The sequence below is a fragment of the Chiloscyllium punctatum genome, chromosome 7 (genome assembly GCF_047496795.1).
Source record: "Chiloscyllium punctatum isolate Juve2018m chromosome 7, sChiPun1.3, whole genome shotgun sequence".
NCBI lineage: Eukaryota > Metazoa > Chordata > Chondrichthyes > Orectolobiformes > Hemiscylliidae > Chiloscyllium > Chiloscyllium punctatum.
The window spans coordinates 45,588,395-45,611,794 of record NC_092745.1 but is presented as its reverse complement, the minus strand read 5'-3'; the positions used below and the strand labels follow the sequence as shown (position 1 = coordinate 45,611,794).

General features: G+C 42.8%; 2 protein-coding genes and 1 long non-coding RNA gene across 6 annotated transcripts in view; 1 reads left to right on the top strand and 2 right to left on the bottom strand.

Annotated features, from left to right (window-relative positions):
- LOC140479619 (torsin-1A-interacting protein 2-like) overlaps positions 1-5,292 on the bottom strand; it is a 29,525-nt gene extending 24,233 nt beyond the window's left edge. The window contains exons 1-2 of one of the 2 annotated variants that reach the window (XM_072573487.1): positions 5,169-5,292; positions 1,006-1,071 (exon numbers count right to left, since the gene is read on the bottom strand). In XM_072573487.1, the coding sequence (XP_072429588.1) occupies positions 1,006-1,071; positions 5,169-5,235 (133 nt within the window). In that variant the 5' untranslated portion in view covers positions 5,236-5,292. The remainder of the gene's footprint in view (positions 1-1,005; positions 1,072-5,168) is intronic. The other variant, XM_072573488.1, reaches the window with a different exon arrangement.
- LOC140479620 (uncharacterized) lies at positions 4,878-23,137 on the top strand. Of its 2 annotated transcripts, none has more exons than XR_011961086.1 (4): positions 4,878-4,948; positions 8,034-8,092; positions 15,285-15,377; positions 20,132-23,137. It is a non-coding gene; the product is annotated as an uncharacterized lncRNA (long non-coding RNA). The 2 variants fall into 2 exon arrangements; XR_011961085.1 differs by lacking the exon at positions 4,878-4,948 and adding an exon at positions 7,101-7,509.
- The window catches only part of LOC140479617 (torsin-1A-interacting protein 1-like), a 40,338-nt gene continuing 33,076 nt past the window's right edge, over positions 16,139-23,400 (bottom strand). For both annotated transcript variants that reach the window (XM_072573486.1, XM_072573485.1), the window contains 2 exons: positions 23,131-23,220; positions 16,139-17,753 (listed from right to left, as the gene is read on the bottom strand). In XM_072573486.1, coding sequence (XP_072429587.1) covers positions 16,993-17,753; positions 23,131-23,220 — 851 coding nt within the window. In that variant the 3' untranslated portion in view covers positions 16,139-16,992. The remainder of the gene's footprint in view (positions 17,754-23,130; positions 23,221-23,400) is intronic.

Genomic DNA, 23,400 nt, shown 5'->3' with positions numbered 1-23,400 from the left:
CATCCTTCGGCACACTCCAAAACTCCATCAATCTTAGTGTCATTTGCAAATTTACTAACCCATCCTTTATAGACATTTACAAAATTAGGAGGGGCATGGATAGGATGAATAGACAAAGTCTTTTCCCTGGGATCGGGGAGTCCAGAACTAGAGGGCATAGGTTTAGGATGAGAGGGGAAAGATATAAAAGAGACCTAAGGGGCAACTTTTTCACCCAGAGGGTGGTACGTGTATGAAATGAGCTGCCAGAGGATGTGGTGGAGGCTGGTACAATTGCAACATTTAAGAGGCATTTGGATGGGTATATGAATAGGAAGGGTTTGGAGGGATATGGGCCGGGTGCTGGCAGGTGGGATTAGATTGGGTTGGGATATCTGGTCGGCGTGGACAGGTTGGATCGAAGGGTCTGCTTCCATGCTGTACATCTCTATGCTTCTATGGTCACCTTCTCAAAGAACTCAATAAAGTTTGTGAGGCACCAAACTACTCTTCTTAAAACCATAAAATCATCCCAACACCCACAAATGAAGGTGCATCAGAACATTATTTCAACAAGCCAACACACACTGCAGCACAGAGGAAAATCACCTATACCGTGTATTCAAAAAGAATGGGTACCCAATGAACACACTCCGCCGATTTCTCAGCAACAAACCCAAACAAGCAGACAAAACACATCCAGAAACCCTAGGCACATCCCCTACATCAAAGACATCCCGGAAATGACCGCCAGAGACCAGAACTACACGCAATATCCCAAAACTAGCATAACCAATATCCTGTGCAGCTGCAACATGACCTCCCAACTCCTATACTCAATGCTCTGACCAATAAAGGAAAGCATACCAAATGCCTTCTTCACTATCCTATCTACCTGCGACTCCACTTTCAAGGAGCTATGAACCTGCACTCCAAGGTCTCTTTGTTCAGCAACACTCCCTCGGACCTTACCAGTAATTTTAAAAAATAGTCTACATTTAAGAATTTAAAGCATTTAACTCATACCTCTCCTCACAGGACTACTGTCCACACCATCTGTCACTCTCTTATTTGGAGAAAGTCTACTTCCATCTGGAAAAGCAAATGAAGATAACAAATCAAGCAAAGAACAAAATATCACACTGCAAATAAAGGCTTAGACATCATTGTTTTGAAACAAATCTTGGTTTACCATCCTGAAATACTTTGACAGTTCGTAAATAGGTTTCAAAGAACCAGTATCCAACTAATTCAACCAGTCTGCTTTCAACCATCTTCTGAGTAGAATTATTGATGGTTCCACTGATAAGATGGAGAATATTAAAGGACTGGATACAAAGTTCACTTGATCAGCTGCTGAATGCACAACATTCAGTCCAACACACGATAGATGGCTGTTAAATAAAAATTGCATTAAAGTGGGAAACTGATGAGGCATTAGTCTGCTTTAAAACTTCATAGTGGGATAATGCTAGATCATCTTATCTCTTGGCAAATGTGTCTCAATCTTTGGAAATACTTTCTACTCCTGACTTTCTCATTTTGAGGTTAATTTATGTTACCATTTAAAGAAACAGACAGACCAAAGGTATTATTTAATCTCAGGGCGTTTGTGCAGAATCCATAAACCACTGAGCTTTGTTCTCTGAACTTCCAACAACCAGGATACCAAAGCTAGACACACCTACAGACATGAATTGAGAATACATTCAAATCAATATTTCTATACCTGGTTTGTTAATCATTAACCATGTTCTTTGATTACACATTCAGAATCAACCTGACTTAAGTTCAAAACATTCAGGGTATATACATTCCATCTGACTCATCATCCGCACTCTCAACTGTATTTTTAAGAAAATGTTAAGATTCTTTCTTGGCCCCATTATATTGGGGACGGTTGCCTCTCGTCTAGTATCGTCACCCTTCTTGTCAGATTTGTTGTCATCACTGACCTCTACAAATAACAGCCCTTGGCTCCTATACTTATGACCAAATATTCTTTCTTACACTTTCACAAACTCAAGCACCATTTCAGAATTTCATCCAACAACTATGTGAGCCACACTGCTACGTTGCAGTTTCTGAGACAACCATTCGTGACGCAGAGCTTGGAATGGGGCATATGCGGAAGGTAGCCATGCGTATTTGGACAATGTTAAAAATCACAACACCAGATTATAGTCCAACAGGTTTATTTGGAAGCACTAGCTTTCAGAGCTGTGGGACAGGATCATAAGACACTGAATTTATAGCAAAAGATTACAGTGTCATGCAACTGAAGTGATAAATTGAACAAACCCAGATCGCTGTTAATCTTTCATCTTTTAGAATGGGTTGCAAGTTTTGGTTCATTAATATGTAAATTCCAGAACTTTTTTTTTAAAAGTCAAATTCTTAAAATAACTCAGCTTAGACAATGTATTAAAAGTGTACGGTTAGAGTACCAGAGTCTTAAATCAGACTGGTTCTATTTCCAAAGCAAGAATGTATAAACTATTACATAGATTTACTTCCTGCATTTCTGCCTGCAGATTGTGCTCTTTTTGAGCAAAATAGAATGCATTTGCAAGTATAATTCAGCAAGAGAGCAGAGGTGACCAGAAATCCAACAACTCAGGATGGAGCATCCATGAGGCCTTGTGGGCCACCAACAGCAGCAGAATTGTACTCCAATACAATCTGCAACCTATTGCCTAGCGTATCCCCACTCGACCATTACTATCAAGCCAAGCGATCAGCACTGGTTCAAAGAATGCAGGAGGGCATGCCAGGAACAGCAATAAACATATGTAAAAATGAAGTACCAACCCGGTGAAGCTACACAACAGGGTTTGCTCTGCACCAAACACCCTAATCAGTAAGTGATAGACATAGCTAAGCAATCTTACAACAAACAGATGAGGTCTGAGCTCTGCAGTCCGATCACATCCACGGTGGTGGACAATTTAACAACTCACTGGGAGAGGAGCCTCTGTGAATATCCCCACTTTCAATAATGGGGGAACCCAGCACATTAGCGCAAAAGATAAGACTGAAAAATTCACAACAATCTTCAGTTAAAAGTGCTGAGTGGATAATTCATCTCATCCTCCTGCAGTGGTTCCCAACACCACAGCTCCCAGCCTTCAGTCAATTCTTGATATCATCTAGAGTGAATCAAAACGGTTGGAGGCAGTGGATACAGCAAAGGCAATGGGCCCTGACACATTCGGAAAAAGTGAAGGCTTGTGCTCCAGCACTTGCCACACCCAGGACCAAACTATTCCAGCACAGCTACAATTCTAGCATCTATTTGACAACATGAAAAATTGCACAGGTACGTCTAAAAAGCAGGGCAAATCCAACCCAGCCAATTACCAGCCCATCAGTCTACTTTCGATCATCAGTAAAGTTGTAGAAGGTGTCATCAACAGTACTTTCAAGCAGCACCTGATCAGCAATAATCTGCTCAGTGACACCCAGTTTGGATTCCCTCAAGGCCACTCATGACAGCTTTGGTTCAAACATGGACAGAAGAACAGAATTCCAGAGGCGAGACGAGGGTGACAGCACTTGACATCAAGGCTGCGTTTACACCAAGTAATGTGATCGAGTACACATGACAATAAATAATTTGAAGAGCATGGGAGCCCCTACCAAAACCAAAATCAACGGGAATCAGGGGAATGCTCTGCCATGGTTGGAGACATATCTTGCGCATAGAAAGATGGCTGCAATTGTTGGAGGCCAGTTATCTCAACTCCTAGACACCATAGTAGGAGCCCCTCAGGGTAGTGTCAGAGGCCCAACCATTGTCAACAATGTCATCAATGACTTTCCCTCCACCATAACGTGGGGACATTCATTGATAATTGCACAATGCTCAACACTATCTATGACTCCCAGATGCTGACAGTCCATTGCACAGATGCAACTAGACCTGGCCAATACTCAGGCTTGGAGAAAGTGAGGACTGCAGATGATGGGGATCAGAGCTTAAAAATGTGTTGCTGGAAAAGCACAGCAGGTCAGGTAGCATCAAAGGAGCAGGAGAATCGACGTTTCGGGCATAAGCCCTCTTCAGGCTTGGGCTGACAAGTTGCAAGTAGCATTTGTGACACACAAATGCCAGATAAGACCAATAAGAGACGATTTAACCACTGCCCCTTGAAATTCAATGGTTTTACCGAATCCCCCACTGCCAACATCCTGGGGGTTATCATTGACCAGAAACTCAACTGGACTCGACACAGAAACACAGTGGCTATAAGTACAGGTCAGAGGCTAGGAATTCAGCAGCGAGTGACTCACCACCTGCTTCCGAATACACGACCACTTCGATCCAGAAGGACAAAATAAGCAGATACATGGGAATACCGCCACGTACAGGTTCCCCTCCAAGGTACTCACCATTGTGACTTGGAAATATATCGCCATTCCTTCAGCGCCACTGGTGCAAAATCCTGGAACTCCCCACCCAAACAGCATTGTGGCTCTACCTGTAGCGCCACGGACTGCAGCGGTTCAGGAAGGCAGCTCGCTACCACCTTCAACAAGGCCAACTGGGAATAGGCAATAAATGGCGGCCTAAGGCAGTGAAGCCCACAATCTTAAACCTACCTGTTTAACACCTGTCACATAGTATGTTGGCAGCTGCAACTTTTGGAAGCACACCATGAGCTCTGAAACGTATGCCTGCCTGTTCCCATCACTCCTGTTGCAATCGGGATGCTGGTGGTGCATCTGCAGAGTGATGATGGTGATGCATCTGCAGAGTGATGCTGGTGATGCATCTGCAGAGTGATGCTGGTGGTGCATCTGCAGAGTGATGATGGTGGTGCATCTGCAGAGTGATGATGGTGATGCATCTGCAGAGTGATGCTGGTGGTGCATCTGCAGAGTGATGATGGTGACCATCTCAATATGGTGGTAACCTAGTTCCTGAGCTGGGAAAGGCCCCTCTAAAGTGGACTATCTACCCACGCAGGTTTGTTAATGTTTGGAACTGAGCTGGCCTGGCTGATTGAATGTATTGAAAGGTGAACCAGACAGATGTATTGCTGATAAATTGGGGAGTTAATGGCTCATATGGGACAGGAAGGTAAGGTGCGGGTTAAGGCTAGAAACATATCAGCCAGGACTGAATGACGAAGCACAGGCTTCGAGGGGCTGAACGGCCTCCGACTTTCCGTCGTCTATCCCCTCACCTCCTGTTTGGGCTCTCTCCCCGCGCTCGGGCCCGGAGCTCTCGCTGTCGGTGTCGGTGTCGCTCATGCCTCCGGGCAGCCGCAGAGTGAACCCCGCCGCCGCCGCCGCAGCATCCGGGGTCTCAGCGGGCGGAACCGGAACTGGGGCCGGAAACACAGGTCTCCGCGGGCGGCCATCTTGGTGAGGGCGGAATTGAGTCCGTATCCGGAGGGAATAGGATCAGAGGAGGGAATAAGGTCAGGGGGGGGGGGGAGGGAATAAGATCAGGGGGGGGGGGGAGGGAATAAGATCAGAGGGGGGGGGGGAGGAGGGAATAAGATCAGAGGGGGGGGGGGAGGAGGGAATAAGATCAGGGGGGGGGGGGGGAGGGAATAAGATCAGGGGGGGGGGGGGGGAGGGAATAAGATCAGAGGGGGGGGGGGAAGGGAATAAGATCAGGGGGGGGGGGAGGGAATAAGATCAGGGGGGGGGGGGAGGGAATAAGATCAGGGGGGGGGGGGGAAGGGAATAAGATCAGGGGGGGGGGGGAAGGGAATAAGATCAGGGGGGGGGGGGAGGGAATAAGATCAGAGGGGGGGGGAGGGAATAAGATCAGGGGGGGGGGAGGGAATAAGATCAGAGGGGGGGGGAGGGAATAAGATCAGAGGGGGGGGGGGAGGGAATAAGATCAGGGGGGGGGGAGGGAATAAGATCAGAGGGGAGGGGAGGGGGAGGGGGAGGGGAGGGAATAGGATCAGAGGGGAGGGGGAGAGGAGGGAATAGGATCAGAGGGGAGGGGGAGGGAATAGGATCAGAGGGGAGGGGGAGAGGAGGGAATAGGATCAGAGGGGAGGGGGAGAGGAGGGAATAGGATCGGGGGGGAGAGGAGGGAATTGGATCAGAGGGGAGGGGGAGAGGAGGGAATAGGGTCAGAGGGGAGGGGGAGAGGAGGGAATAGGATCGGGGGGGGGAGAGGAGGGAATAGGATCAGGGGGGGAGGAGGGAATAGGATCAGAGGGGAGGGGGAGAGGAGGGAATAAGATCAGAGGGGAGGGGGAGAGGAGGGAATAGGATCAGAGGGGAGGGGGAGAGGAGGGAATAAGATCAGAGGGGGAGAGGAGGGAATAGGGTCAGAGGGGAGGGGGAGAGGAGGGAATAAGATCAGAGGGGAGGGGGAGAGGGAATAAGATCAGAGGGGAGGGGGAGGGGAGGGGGAGAGGAGGGAATAAGATTAGAGGGGTGGGGAGAGGAGGGAATAAGATCAGAGGGGAGGGAGAGAGGAGGGAATAAGATAAGAGGGGAGGGGAGAGGAGGGAATAAGATCGGAGGGGAGGGAATAAGATCGGAGGGGAGGGAATAAGATCGGAGGGGTGGGAATAAGATCAGAGGGGAGGGAGAGAGGAGGGAATAAGATCAGAGGTGTGAGGGAGAGGAGGGAATAAGATCAGAGGGGAGGGCGGAGGAGGGAATAGGATTAGAGGGGAGGGACTAAGATCAGAGAAGAGGGGGAGAGGAGGGAATACGATCAGAGGGGTGGGAGAGGGGAGGGACTAAGATCAGAGGGCTGGGGGAGAGGAGGGAATAGGATCAGAGGGGAGGGGGAGAGGAGGGAATAGGATCAGAGGGGAAATATTGGACAGAAATGAATGAGGGTGTGAAGGGCAATAAAAGAGAGAAGAGTGAATGGACAGGGATAGGGGAGTGGAATGAGAGAGGGATAATGGAGAAGTGGGTTAAAGGAGGGGAAGGTGAGAGGAAATGGAAAGAAGATAGGAAACAGAAAAGAGAGGAGTGGAGGGGAGGTAGAATGGTGGGGTAGGCGGAATAGAAGGGAGAGGGAGTAAACAAGGGGGGCATGGAAAGGGAGGGGAGTGCAAAGCGATGGCTGGAGGGAGGGGTAATCGAGAGCAGGTAGGAAATGCAGGAAAGGCTAGGGTCGTGGGAGTTTAAATAGAGGGAAAGGGAGGGGGTACCTGGACCTCTGGGAGTAAAGAGGGGATATGTTCGAGGAAAGAGAAGCATGGGAAATGTTGAGAGGGCAGACAGACGGAGGGGATTTGGAAAGGGAGGGAGATAAAGGATGCATAAGAAGAATTGATGGGTTTGGTGTTAAAAGGGTAGGGAGAGAGAGAGTGGGAAGCAAAGAGAATTGAAGTGTGGGAAGTAGAAAGAAAAAGAGTTTTGGAGTTAAGGAAGTGGGAAAGGAGAAGAAATTTGATGAATGGGATTTGTGTAAGGGAAATATAGGGTTTGAAGGGGGAGATTTCTTTCATTTCCTCAACCCTTAAAATTAGATGGAGATACTTGAGAATTTTTTAGTGTTTATTCTCACATTTACAAGGGAGACTTATTCTTCCCATGGTAAAAATGTTAACTACCTGAGGTGTTCCAAACATTAATTTTTATACTAGATTAGAGTGGTGCTGGAAAAGCACAGCAGGCCAGGCAGTATCTGAGGAGCAGGAAAATCGACGTTTCGGGCAAAAGCCCTTCATCAGCTCTATTCCTGATGAAGGGCTTTTGCCCGAACAGTCAATTTTCCTGCTCCTCAGATACTGCCTGGCCTGCTGTGCTTTTCCAGCACCACTCTAATCTAGACTCTGGTTTTCAGCATCTGCAGTCTTGTTTTTTCCTAATTTATTTTTATACTACCTATTTATTTGAATAGACAAATCACCTATGTGATTCTATTCATCCAATCATGGTCAAATCCCATCTATGGTATTTGAATAAAAAACAACAATGGGGAATGTGTACATGATGTAAGGGAGGTAAACAGATGACCAATCGCTATGTCTTTAATCTTGTTTCGATGTGTCACTTAGTTTTATGGACTGGAACATTGTACTGGACCAATAATCATGTACAATGGGTTAATGTTTTAGGATGGCACTTCTTCTCATGGGAAAGGAACCATTTGCTGTAGGCCTAGCGTTGTTCACATGTAAGTGTTATCATTTCACTGACCTGTGTGATTCTTTGTAACTCTGGGACATGACTGTTTCAACCCTTTTTCATCTGTTTTTGCTTTGTTCTGTTAACATGTCTGACCACACATGGCTAATACCCTGAATCATCTATTTTTTTCTAAGCTACATTACTTGCTCCAAAAGCTATCCTGAGATTGTGTAATTTTTTTATTTAAAATGAGCTTTCCTCTTTCAGGCCACCCACCTCCTCTTGGCCACAATGGCCAACTAACTAAAAACTGTTGAGAATTTTCTCCTTCCCTCAGATGACCAATTGTCTGGAATAATACAGAATCCTCAACACTCCAAATGCAAGCAATGACTATCTGTACTACTGTATTATAACTGGAGCAGTTAGTTCTTGCCCCACTCATTGTTCTGAACAGTGATGTATGTTTCTCTCTGGTATCTTTTTTATTATCTTCTCTAAATAACAAGCCATACCCGATCAGGTAGAACACAAACAACAGTTGCACTATCACCTCCTATCGCCACATTATCGTTATCCAAAATGTATCCATACATTGAACCATTGGTTTCAAAGGTCCTCACAACATTTGCTATTTTTGATTTGTTCAATTTCTCTTCTGATGTGTTTGGTTTTCTGTTGTAGGATATAGTATATTTTGTGTACTGTTTCTAATCCACAGAGTGTTCAAATGTTGATGTCGTAGAGGACTGGAGTATGAGAATTTGTTTGTACATTTCTTCATTCATCTTGAATGCTTTTTTTAAAAAATATTTTTATTAGAGCCCTTTTAAATCTTTTACAAAACATCTATATACAAAAAAATACCAAAAAACAGAAAAGTTGAGGCAGTACAACAAAGTCATATTGCGATACTATTAGTAATGAGCGATCTACTATTCTTCCAGAACATATGTATCAACTTAAACTAAACTACAAGCAAATTAAATAAAAATAAAATTAAACTAAATTCAAATTAAATTAATTTATATCTCACTATTCTGTTTCACTCATCACACCTCCACTGAGGCTTCCATCCCTGGGAGCACCAGGCATTGTACCCGTATTCTTTCTCCCCCAGCCTCCTCCTCCCAGGGCCTCCTGGGCACCCATACTGATTCCCACGGCTATACCATGGCCCTGATTAATACTGCTGATAAGTATGCATCAATATAATTTTGAAAGGGCCACCACATCTTATAAAACTGCTCCGTTTTGTGGTGCACCATATTTGTGAGGTAGTCCTGGGGGAGATGCTCCATCACCAGCCTACACCACCCCATAAGACCTGGTGGTTTTTCCAACGTCCAATTCATTAAAATGTTCGTCCTTGCACAGTGGGTAAGAATGTTGCACAGTCTCTTCCCAAGTTCCCCCAGAGAGAGCAAATTTGGCAAATCCAGAAGAAGAAATAATTAATTTCAATCCCCAGGATGTCCTTTAGCTCCCTTACTATAACACTCCAGTATCTCTAGATATTATGACCAAGAGCAATGTGTGAGATTGCCTATACTAATTTTACATTTGGGACACCCTGGTGACACTCCTCTTTTGAACTTAGCTAGCCTCTCTGGCGCCATATAAGCCTTGTGTAAGATCTTCAATTGCATGGCTTACACTCTGTTACATACTGAAATTTTCCTTACATTTTGCCATATATCTACCCATACCTCCAATGAGATAACTTCTCCTAGCTCTCAATTCCATGTCCTACACAGTCCTTCTATGTCCCCTAAGGCCCGACCTTTCTGTAAATGGTACAAAGTACTACTGAAAGAGCGTCCGTACACTGGAGAATTCTTCTCCATGTCTGACTCCACGTCTCTCCTGAACCAGGAGCATGGTCTTCCTCTTATATAATCCCTTATCTGAAAGTACCGGAAAAGTTTCCTATTGGACAATCCATATTTCTGACTTAACTGGCTAAATGACGTCAAGACCTCCCCCTCGAACAAATCTCCCAGGCAAGAGATTCCCTTATTCTCCCATAACTTTAACTGGAGTCCATTGCCCGAGGTTTAAATGGGGCAAACGGTGAGGTTTTTAACCAATAGCCCTCATCTTGCATCATTATCCTCCATGCTTTCACTGTATTTAAAATGATTGGATTCTTACAGTGCTCGGTCACGGATTTCATTTTATCCATAAGTAATAGATTAACTAGGGGACATCTCAACTGCAAGGCTTCAGCATCAAGCAAATCGACTCCAAATTCCTCTGTACCCAGTCACTAACATATGCTAACAGGGCACTTATTTGATATTTCTTCAAGTCCGGAAGATCCACCCCTCCCTCACCCAGCGAAAGCTGCCATTTGTTAAATTTAATTGGAGGGCGCCTGTGACACCAAATAGAGGATCCTAGTCAACCACTGAGCCTCCGTAACACTCGTCTGAGTAACAACAACGGGACCATTCTCATGGGGTACAACAGGCAAGGAAGAACATTCATTTTAATCAGGGCTATTTCGGCCTAACAGTGATAACGGTAATCCCTCCCAGTGCTGCAAATCCTGTTTTATCCTCTCCGATAGTTGTGCACAGTTAGTTTTATACAGCTGGTGGAAGGCAGGGGTAATAGAAATTCCCAAATACAAAAAACCTTTTGACAATCATCTAAATGGGAACTGCATTCCATCCTTCAGATCAGGCACCTCCACTAATCGGCTTCCGATTTTGTAAAGTTGATCCTGTAGCTCGAGAAACCACCCAATAAATTAATTGTTTAAATCAATCGAGGAACAGACTTCTCCGGATTGGCCAAGAACAAAAGGACGTCATCAGTATATAGGATGATCTTATGCTCCCCCATTCCCACCCTTGACGCCACTATTTCAAGATTCCTCCTGATAGCCTCAGCTAACGGCTCAATTGCCAAGGTGGATAACAGTGGTGAGAAAGGGCACCCCTGTCGACTTCCTCTCCCAATATTAAAGTTATCTGACAGTGCCGTTTCTGATGACTGCCGCCTTAGGATCATTATACAACACTGCCACCCACCTGGCAAAGGATCCCCCCCCCCAGAACAAAGCGCTGTAGGACCCCAAACAGATATGGCCATTCTATCCAGTTAAACGCCTTTTCTGCGTCTATGGAGCCCAACAAACCTGGGATCAATCTTTGCTGGCATACCTGCACTGTGTTCAGTACCCTCCTGATATTGTTGGAGGAGCTATGGCCCTTAACAAAACCCATCTGATCTTCTTTTATAATATGGGACAAGACCTTTTCCAACCTTGGAGCCAGCATCTTGGATAGATTTTTAACAGCTACATACAACAGTGAAATAAGTCTATATAAACATGTTCTTCAGGGTCTTTCCCCTTCTTTAAAATGAGGGCGATATTAGCCTCCCTGAGAGAGGGTGGAAGACAATCCTGTGTATAAGAATAGTTGTACATCCCCAGAAGTGGCTCCACCAACACATTTATGAATTCCTTATAGAATTCACTTGGGAATTCATCTGGCCCCAGTGCTTTGCCACCCTGGAAATGCTTTATTGTTTCCTGCACTTCCTGTATCGTTAAAGGCGCATTCAACAGGGAAGCCTGTTCCATGTTTATACTGGAAGGTCCAGGTTCTCAAAAAAGGACTGTGTTCCCCTCCTTCCGACCGATATAGCTCTGCAAAGTATTCCCTAAATCGAACATTGATCTTCTTCAACTTATGGGTGCCAGCCCTCTCTCTAACAGACATAAGAGATTGGAAGCTTTATTCCTCCTAGCCAGATGTCTACCTGGCTTATCTCCAAATTCAAAGAGTCTTTGTTTGGCAAAGAAGACCAATATTTTTTGCCACCTGTGTGCGCCTTGAGTCGAGAGCTGCCCAGAGGGCTGTGACCCGCTGCAGCTTGACCAATGAGGGCCTATTATAATATACTTCCTCAGCTATCTGCAGCCTGGCCTCCAGTCTCCGTTGTTGCTCCTCCCTCTACTTCCTTCTAGCCGCTGATTACGAAATGATCTGGCCTCGTAAATATGTCTTAGTGGCCTCCCAAAGTATTGGCCATACCAAGTTGATATCCCATAAGGCACTCAACCCTCTTCTGATGTACTCAACAAATTTGCTATCCCTTAAGAGGAATAGGTCCACGCGCCAGTGCCATGTATCCATTCCACCACCCTTGATTTTAACATCTACATACACTGGTGCATGGTCCAAGACAGCTATATTCCCAATTTTGCATGCCAATGTTCTATCTAAACCGTCAGCTGGCATAAAAAAACATGTCAATTCGCCTATGGCACTGTGTGGATTGGAGTAGAAAGTAAAGTCTCTTCCATTGGGGTGGAGATGCCTCCACACGTCCACTAGTCCCAACTCCTCACGCATGTCCACCAACTGCTTAGATTGCGTGGGCGTACGTGCTGGACCCCTTGGCACCCTGTCAACCTCTGGATCTATTAGGCAATTAAAATCCTCTCCTATGAGCATGTGGCACATCCGAAGATTAATTAATTTAGCAACTGCATCAATTAGAAATTTAAGAGGGTGCTTCGGGGGACAATACACATTCAAGACCCCATACTCTTCTCTATGTATTAGATCTTTAAGAATGATGAACCGTCATGTTCGTCCTTAATTTGCTCAGTTACCTGGAAAGGGTGGTTCCTTCTTACCAGTATAGCCACTCCTCTACTCTTCGAGCTGAAGGAGGTGAAGAATACCCTGTCATAATCCCCCTGCTGCAGTTTCAGATGTTCCTGATCAGTTAAATGCATCTCGCGCAGTAGGGCGATATCCACCCTTTCCTTCCTAAGGCTTGTGTCATGGAAATTAAATCGACTCGACTCAAATGCAAGAGCAAAGAAAAAGTTTATTTCAGACCTTTGCAAAGGGACCCAATACATTGGCAAGGTGCCTCATGTAAGAGGTGCCTGATAGCTTTCACATATTCCCTTTATACTATAATTCACTTATTCTTATCAACACCTCAAGCCAGGAGCCTGGAACATTCGAGTTCCTTTCCAGATACGGAGTTGTTTTTCTCATTCCTTGACTCTTGATATGGTAGTTTAACTGGCCTTGTATGTCTGCTGTTACGTCGATTTGCCTTTACATTTTTTCTGTCTGTCTGCAATACTTGCCCCTAGTTTCAGTCAGGCCCTTCTTTGTTTTCCCTATGCTTTTATAGACTTCGCAATAAATGTTAATTTTCCATTACAGCTTGACAGCACCTTCTTTCTTTTAATAGGGGAATGGCTCCCTTTTACAATTCAGGTGCATCACCTGAACAAATCACTAGCCAGGGTCATCCAGGGCAGCTCTTGATTTCCCAGGAAGAGAAGGCTTATCTGAGGTGTGACGAGCGACAAAGACATCACCTCTTTGAAGTCTTTAAAACTATTCCTATAAAAACTACAACTAAAAAAACTAATCACTACATTTAACACCTAAATAACCCCCAATTTGCTAGAGATCTTCCCCCATGCCCATAGTGGCACTACTCCCAATCCTTGCTACCATCCCAACTCCCTCGAGCTGAGGATATGCCCGAGCCCCAAAAGAAGAAAACCTGTTATTTACCTTCTGAGAGTTAACAATGGATGCCCCTTCCCTCCCACCCATCTTAACCACCCCAATAGAAAAACAAAAGGACAGCAATAAAAAACAAGTTCCTAGATAATACCCAACCAACTGACATATAAAATAATTCTGGTTTTATATCAAGGCCGTACATATAAAGCCAAAAAAAAAAGTGAGATAGAAGAGAAAAAAGGGGCAATTAAAAAAACCCATACCATTGTCTGTAACTATGCCCCCTCCACTCCCACCCCGACTCAGAGAATTCAGAGAATTCACAAAGTCCTTCACCTTATGTACCATCCCATGAGCGAAACGCAACACGGCCAGGTACCTTAAGGAATATTGAACATTCAGGCCCTCTCTTAACTTCATCAAATGCCCTTCTCAATTAGGGCTCCTAAAAAGTCCCGAAAGAACATTATCCTTGAGCCTTTGTACATTAAAGCCAGTGAATTTCTTCCCAGTCTTCTTGCTGTTCAATTAATTACTATTTTTCATTATAATACAGGAGCTGCAATAGGACCGCACAGGGGCAGTGGGACCTGCGCCCTTGTGCAGTCCTATTGCAGCTCCTGCATTGCAATCCTCTTGAATGCTTTTAACATTCAGATTGACCACTTCCTATCGATGGATGATAGCTGTAGAAGACATATTGTTCTATTTTCCAGGGGACGTGGCCTGATCCCTTGCTAGAAACCATGTCTGCACTGTGATGACACAATAGCAGCCATTCTCCACATTGACCACTCAAGTAGGCTCCATATCAGCCAACACAGCTGGTGTAGTACAGTTAGCAGTTGTGTTAAAGTCACATTTGGCCTCCTGTATCTTACAGATTGGATAGGGACACACAATCACTGATTTTCTTTTGTTGCATCCCTTTAGGGTGGAACTAATATCTTCCCTTGTATTTTCATCCCAGAAGGAATGACGCCACAATGCCTAACATTATATTTTCTCTTAATTACTTGAATATTCACAAATATGTACAACTTTCCAGGTTGCATGTTGTCAGTTATCACAGATATAACTCGGGTCATTCCCAATAACATTTCCCTTTTCATCATAGTATTTGTTGAATATTTGTGGATCTTACTTGTGAGTTGGCAACCAGTTATGCCTGCCTTTGTTTTAGATCAATTGGTTATTGCTGATCCTTAGATGTACTTCCCTTGTTGAAAAAGTGTCTGATTATTTGACGTGTCTGTTCAACCATTCTTGACTCAAAAGGATTACAGTGGAAGGGGGAAGACAGAGAAAGACAAGATAGTTAGTGTTCAAGCTGTTTTTTTTGAGGCATACCTTCCCTTATTACTTTATTAATTGTTTATGTATGACAGTCAACTACTATTACCAGGATTTTAATGTGCCCAGTTAATCCTGCATCTTTTTTTTAAAAAAAGAAAAGTTGTTAATGTAGGGATGTTTAATATCATCCAATCAATTGAACTTAATAATGATTTAATACTAGAATCTTTTCGTAAGGACTAGACCTTGCTTCCGCAGCCTAATCCCACAGATTTGAGCATTCCTTTAGAATTCCATTTTGCTGTCCCTTCTCTATTGAAAGAGGGTTTGCAGGAATTGGGGAAGGGTGGAATGGGGCAAGATGGGAGGTTTGGGGGAAAATGGGAAGAGTGATTTGTGTTGCTAACAAAAGAGGTTTTGTTGCAGCTTTTACTTACCAACACAATTTGAAAAAGAATACCTATTTAATGGGAGGACCAACATTTCTTGGCAAGTGGACCCTGATTGGAAGAGGCATTGGTATGTAAACACAACAATTAATGATGATTGATAGTTCATTGCCACGCTTTGTTTAAATTTTAAACCAGGCAGGTTGACTTTAATTTCTCAGGGCATTGCCTGAGGATTGAATCAGTGAATGGCTGTCACCTATTTTGTAGGGTTGAAATAGGTGGTGTCTGTTACTGTTTGTTCTTTCTGTCTGGAATAAACAGAGCCCACTGTATTATTATTCAGTTTCCATGACATGCAAGTGTATCTCACTATAAACCCAACTAATAATCCTAAATATGTTAAATACAAACAGTATTCAATGGGGAGCAATAGTACAAAACATATTTTGCTTAAAGGAAAAGTTCAGTCCTATTTATAAAGATAATTCATATTATTATTTCCTCACATATAAAAATGTTCCCTGCATGTACTATACGGAAGACGACAGATGTATGCTTTTCTTTAGGTTGTTAAAGAGACATTGAATACAGGGAAGGCACTTAAGTGGGAAATAATTAAAGGAATACTTGCATTTAGATTAAGCGCACTGCACATAAGTAACTGTTGTAATCTAACACAGCAGCCATCCTAAAATGAGAAACGTCACATCAATGAAAATGTTTAGTTGTTGGTTGAAGGAAGAATCTTAGCAATAACACCAGGAACTCACTTTGCTCTTCATTCTATGGTGTTGATTTCCTAAATGTTCACAAGCACTATCAAGTGACAAAGGCTGACCCTTCACCTAACTTTTAATACTTTCAAAAATAAAGTGAAATGTCTGAGGCTTTCTAAAAAAACAAGTTTATTGTAATTTTTTTTAGCACTTGGTGAAATAGACAATATAAAACCATTTAAGAAATAAATACAATTCCAATTTATACCTTAATATTTTGAGTGGAAGTTAATCTTTGTAACATTAAAATATGAAATGTGGGTTTGTCAAAATGGAAATCACCAAGAATGTCCAAATGTTTTGGATGGACTTGAACACACCGTTTCCAGTATCCAAGTTACTTCTGAATCCCATTCTCTAAATCACAGTCTGGAGCTTGAGATCACTGCAGGCTAGAGGATTGATGAGGTCTTGCCTTTGACCCATAGTGTTCCTCTGCCAGCGGATGAGTATACACCAGTGACCAAGCAAATGGCCAGTCCAACAATGCCATGTCTTGACTCTTGGGCTTGAAGTGGCAGTTCCCAGCAACAGCAAGTGGATATCGTGAAGTGATGTGCTGCACAAACATAGGATCCTTGGACAGACCATTTTCCAGCTTCCTCCTTTGGTGAGAGAGAGGGTCTTGCAGATAAGACAATATTCCAAAGCGCACAGTATCTCAGTGGAGAAAATAAATTGTACAAATTTTTAATAGCAAAAAAGAGAGGCTTGTTTTAAAAACGAATTTGAGCTTCCCTAGCCCAGAAAGCATCACATTCAGGTTCAGAAAAATACTCAACCAGACGCTTAAAAATATATATTCCACAATAAGTAATTTGAACAATTATTTTAAACAAGCAGTCAAAAAGAATCAGCTGGATTTTGAGATTCCATTAACAAATGGTCTTTCACAAAAAGTACAGTGAACATCAATGTTTCATTTGCAATTTTAAACTCTATCCAGGGCATGCCATTCAGATAACTTCATGGAGGGCAGTCTCCAGTTTCAATCTCTCTCTCTGGACTGACTGGGAGCACCAGATGGGAAATGCGGCTCCATAGCCCACTCAGTTTATCAGTATCCATATGCAGTTTATCGGAGCAGAATTTCTTCTTGACAAAATCATGGACCATTTCCTCCACGTTTTTGAGGGACAAGTCCAGCTTCAACTTCGGCTCATCCAGCAAGACTGTGATCAAAATGGAGACATCCTTGAATGCAGCATTTTCATGATCACAGTACTTGTAGAACAGAAAGGTAGAAGATGGTGGGAGATCCTGGAAGTGATGTATTACAGCAGCCTTCCTCCCTTCCGTGAACCCGGCTGTCAGTTGGTTGTCAAGTTTCAGCTTCAGAGCATCGCTATCCGGTGATTTCTGATCCGATCCATTGATTTCTAGTACACTTGAATTGAAAGCAGATGTGTACACCTCAGCTATCCTGCGAGTGAGGCATTGCATGGTTCTCTTTGCATCCTGTGCGGCAGTAAACATGAGAATAACAGGCTGAGTGGGAATTTCCTCACCCACGTGTTTCTTCAACAAAATACTGCTCCGTTTCCACAATTCGTCTTGCTGATTTGGAAACTTGGTCTTCATCTCTTTCCACTTGGCTAGGAAGAGCTCCGGTCTCAGCATTAGGTGATCAGGCTTCTTGCATACCCAAAGATAAAATACACAGATGCTCAAGACCGCAACCAATCCCATTAGTGGAAATACAACTGGCCAGAAGGAGGACTTGGTTTCTAAGAAAAGATGAAATAGGCACAGTTATTCTTTTTGTTCCAGGAATAGTAGATTGCAGAAGTTTTAAGTAGATCAGTTGCCACACTAGAGATCGCATGTACATTGCCTTCGGCTATATTATTTGATTGGGCTCAATCAGTCAGAACTAATTCTACTCAAGTCCATTCAATAGTATTAAGGGGCTTTAGGTTTGGTGTGATCCATCATAGTTACAATACTAAAATATTCTGGCCATTTGCAATTTCCATCATTCAACCATTGGCAATTACACTTCGAGCAGCTTCATCCTGAAACATTCTCCCCTTCAACCCCAACCCTCAAACCTCTCCACCACACATCTTTTTAAGATGCTTATTAAAATCCAAAGCACCCACCTTAATATCATTTTACATGACTCAATGTCAAATCTCTCAAAAACTATCGAACAGAAATGTAAGAATATAGAAATCAGAGCAAAAGTAGATCACATGGTCCCTCAAGCCTTCTCTACCATTTAATATGATCGCGGCTGATGATACCTCAACTCCACTTTCCTTCTCATTCCCCTTGTTTCTCAATTCCTCAAAAGACCAAATATCTGTCCATCCTAGCTTTGAAAATATTCAATGATGAGCATCCACAACCCTCTATAGTAGAGAATTTCAAATATTCACAAGTCTCTGTCAAAATAAATTTCTCCATATTTTAGATCGAAATGATCAATCCTTACCATGTGCTTGTGTCAGCTGAGCTAGATTCCCCAGCTATGGAAATCAATCTTTCTGTGACTACCCTGTCAGGCCTCGTCAGAATCTTTTACATTACTCTTTTTGCTGACATTGGCTTCCAGTCAAACAATATATTCATTTTAAAATTCTTATCATTTGTTTCCCAAACCTTCCTTGGCCTCACCCCTTCCTACCTCTTATCTCCTCCTGGTCCACAATAATAACAGATACCGGACTCCTAATTGTGGACTCTTGAGGAAGCCCAGATTTAAGTGGGCGGCACGGTGGCACAGTGGTTAGCACTGCTGCCTCACAGCGCCAGAGACCCGGGTTCAATTCCCGCCTCAGGCGACTGACTGTGTGGAGTTTGCACGTTCTCCCCGTGTCTGCGTGGGTTTCCTCCGGGTGCTCCGGTTTCCTCCCACAGTCCAAAGATGTGCAGGTCAGGTGAATTGGCCATGCTAAATTGCCCGTAGTGTTAGGTAAGGGGTAAATGTAGGGGTATGGGTGGGTTACGCTTCGGCGGGGCAGTGTGGACTTGTTGGGCCGAAGGGCCTGTTTCCACACTGTAAGTAATCTAATCTAATCTAATCTAATTTGCACATCGCTCACCACATTTTAAGAACTAATAGCAGAAGTAGATAGAGGGCTGACCAAGTCTGCTCTGCCACTTAACATGATTATAGCTGATCTCTCTGTTAAAATACACTTTCCCCAACTCCCCCTTATTTCTCTAAGTAGTTAAAAAGTCAGTCTTAAAGTCCAAAAATGTGTAGGTTAGGTGAATTGGCCATGCTAAATTGCCCATGGTGTTAGATGTAGGGGAATGGGTCTGGGTGGGTTGCTCTTCGGAGGGTTGGTGTGGACTTGTTGGGCCAAAGGGCTTGTTTCCACACTAAGTAATCTAATCTAATCTAATCTGACTCCCTGGGCTAGCAAATTCCAAACAGGAGGAATAAGTGAAGAAATTTCTCATTTCAGTCTCTGAAGCCCCATACAATTAAAAGAAAGATTCTTTGATCATGTGCTCCAATCCATTTGTAATGGAGGACAACTTTCTATTTGCCTTCCTAATTGCTTGCTGTACTTGCAGGTCCATTTTTGAGATTCTTGTACATCCAGGTCTCCTCAACCATCAACATTTACAAGATTCACACTTTTTAAAAAGAATTCTGCTTTTCTAACAGCCAAATTAAATAACCTCACACTTCCCCACATTATAGTCCATCTTCCATTTTGTTCTCCACTCAGCTCATCCATCATTTCTCAGCCTCTACCCTCCAAATAACTTGCATTCCCAATTACCTTTGTTAAACCAGGAAACTTAAATACAAATATATTCTGTCCAGGTCATGAACATAGATATAAATGGCTGAAGTCCCAGAACTCTCCCAGACAGTACTCTGCTAATCATAGATTGTTAACTTTAAAACACAGGTAGTCCTCCTACAATGCTGTAGTTGCATTCCAATGAAACCTCACTTAATAGAAAATAATTTAATAGAAATAATGGAGCCTATGGGAAAAGTGGGCTTACGGGCACTCAAAAATCACCCAAAAGTCTAATGCAAAAGTATAGCACAGTCCGAATAAAGGTTGAAATTGTATTTAATGAAACTAAAGTAAATTTAACATAGTACATTTTTAAAAATGTACTCTCTCTCTCACAGAAAGCTGCTCTGTTGGTAGCTGACACCGACGCATGTGCAGAGTGGCACAAAGACAGGCACCGACATCGCACATGCGCAGAACGGCACGGCGATTTCAGCATAGACATCGACGCATGTGCAGAACGAAGCACGTGAACTGATCCCTGCTGGAATCACACTATTGCAAATGGAAGTAGGCGTTCTTGAAAAAGACCATTCCCAAATTCTTCAGTGACACTATAGCCATATCACACTGTCGAAACGCATGTTATCCTGAACTACCTGTACCCCATTTATCACTGATCTTTCCTTTTTGACTGCTAACCAATTGTCAAACCATGATAATATTTCACCCTCAAGCCATGAGCCTTTATCTTGCATATTAACCTTTTGTGAGACACCTTACCAAGCAACGTTTAGAAATCCACAAAGGCTGCATTTACTGCTTCTCCCATATCTGCTTTATTAGTTACAGGTTGGGGGGGGGAGGGAGCTGAATGGTCTATTTCCATTTCTAAATAAAATTTTAAAAATCAAACATGATTTCCCATTCGCAAAACCACATCAACTTTGATCCTAGCGTGATTTTCTGTGCGCAATGCTCTGTTCTCTGAAGTAGAGACAGATCCTTGGTGATTATTTTCCAAGTCATGGCCAAATGCCAATATTACATTAAATTATGAATATGGGACTGAAGGCAGGCTCAAGTCTATAGCAGCTAGAGTGAGGATTCAACCACATGCTGGTGATAACAATCTGATCCACACACTAGCCATCTAGTCAACTTAGTTGACCAGCCCTGCAATTTCATTATTTAGGAGTTCCTAAAGAACAAATTTCAACATTTTTCCAATATCAGAGGTTAGTGCAACTGCTCTGTGGTTCTCGGATTTCTCTCTTTTTCGAGAGCAGTAATATTATACTTGCTGACTCCCAATCCAGTAATACTAATCCAGAACCTATGGGATCAATTATTCTTAGGTCTTTGACTAAGTCACTGTAATTTTAAAGTTTTTAGAAGCTAAGATCCCAGTACTCCACTCATTATATTTGTCAACTAAAAATACCCCACTTATACCTACACTCTGCTTCCTGTCCACTAATTGAGCTGTCTATATTATAGTATTGCTAATACCAGCTTTCATTCAATCCTCGTGTGACATATTACATTCTTGACTTAGCAAATATAGGAGTGAAGGAGTATAGTGGTTGGAGTGTCAGAGAAAACCAGCCGATTGAGGAATGTTTCTGCTATAGCTTGCAGACCTGCTTCAGAATTCGTTAGCTCAGCTAGTTGAGTAGCTGGTTTGCAATACAAAAAAAATGATTCCAAGAGCATGGGTTCAATTCCTATAGTAGCTGAGGTTACTATGAAGGTCCCTCTTATCAAGTTCTCCCCTTGGCTGAGGTGTGATGACACTCAGGGGAAAATAATACCAGTCATTTCTCTTCAATGAGAGAGCATCTTTATGGTCCTCTGGGACTGTGGTGACTGTACTTTTTTTAAACTATTATAAAACTTCCATCTTTGTATTCCAACCCTTAAGATAAAGGCCAACACTCCATTAGCCCTTTTATTTATTTATTATGCCTGTCCAGTAATTTATACATTGTTGAACTTGGATCCCTGGATCCTCTACTCATCCACAATTCAAAATCAGAAAATATTCTGATTTCTTTTTCTTTATTTCAAAAGTATATGATCTCACACGTCCTCACATTGAACTCCAGCTGCCAGAGTTTTGTCTACCCATAAGATTAGTTAGAGGTGGCTTTTGCAATTTTGTACTCTCATCTACACTGTTCTCGGAATCAACTAAATTATTGCTGTCAACAAATTTGTCTATATGGTTCTCTAGTACTTGTGCCAAGTCATTTTGCAATATAGTGAAAAGCTCATGTCCCAGTATAGAATCTTGGGAAACACCGCTTTTCACTTCCTGTCAATTGAATACACACCCATTAACGTCTGTCTATCCTCTAGTTCATAAATCAATTCCTGTTTAGTTAACAATCCTTTAAGATACTAATAGTACTAAAATAAGTGATTTTTGTGTAAGCTTAATGTTGGAAAATAGAATATTGTCCTGTTTGGGCACTCAGCAAGTTTAGGCAAAAGTGGGTACTACAGATGCTGGAGATTAGAGTCGAGATTGGTGCTAGAAAAGCATCACTCTACTAATCTTGACCCAGCAAGTTTATCCTGGTTAGCCATATCAGTTAATTGTTGGCTGAGTGCAAATTAATGCTCCCCCTGCTCCATTCCTAGGTATGACCAATCACTTCAAATTCAGGGGAGTTTTCCTTTTACCTTCCATATAAACATCCATGGGCCCCTCTGACTAAGACTGCAGATTGCCCTGGGTACTAAATCCTTGGAGCTTCTTTTGAGCTCAGTAACAAAGTAAAATTATAATTTAAATCTCCATCCTTGTCTTATATTTTAGAGTTAATATTCTGTTTTGTAAGGGGTATTCAACTCAACTTCCCTTTGACCATTAAGTATATCTGCAAAAATAACATGATACACAATTCTCCCACCTCCAAGCCTATTTTAACAGTATACTGTGCCCTTTAACATTACAAAGCAACATTACTATTTCCTCAGCAGCTGTTTTGAAGTTTTATTTTTAAATGTCTAATTGCTGATTTTACAATAAGTTCTTACCAAATTTATAAAGCACGATTTTTAAACATAGTCTATAGCCACCTGGATGACACACAAATTGGAGTACTGGAGTACTGAGGGTTGAATGGTGAGGGGAATTTGAACACTAACTCATCCTCCATCAATCCTAGAAACTAAAAAGAGTGAGAACAGACTATGGCATGCCTTCCCTAACTGCTAACATTAAGGGTGCCCTGTGCAATGTGATTTGGTCATTAATAAAGTGTATATAGGAAAGTCCATGCCCTGGCTGCACTCCTAGAACACCAAAAAAGTGGTCATTACATTGAAAGAAAAGCTCAATTGTAATGAAGCTGCAACCATCACTCCAGAAGAGTTTGTTACAACATACCTTCTGCACTTGGCCTTATGAACTGTGGAGTTCGTACTGAATCTGTGTGGTATTGTGGTTTCCTGTAGTTGGTGGGCTGGTAAGTATCAGCTATGGGAAGGAATGAACGAACATTTAAAATACTGTATAGGTTCAATAACAAGAATGATTTTTTTTTAAACTTTGCATGTTTCTAGTCAGAAACTCATTTGCTGCTCCTATGAGAGGATTGCATGAAAGACTTAACTATTATAATACATGGTGATACTGTATTATGGACCTCACCTGCTT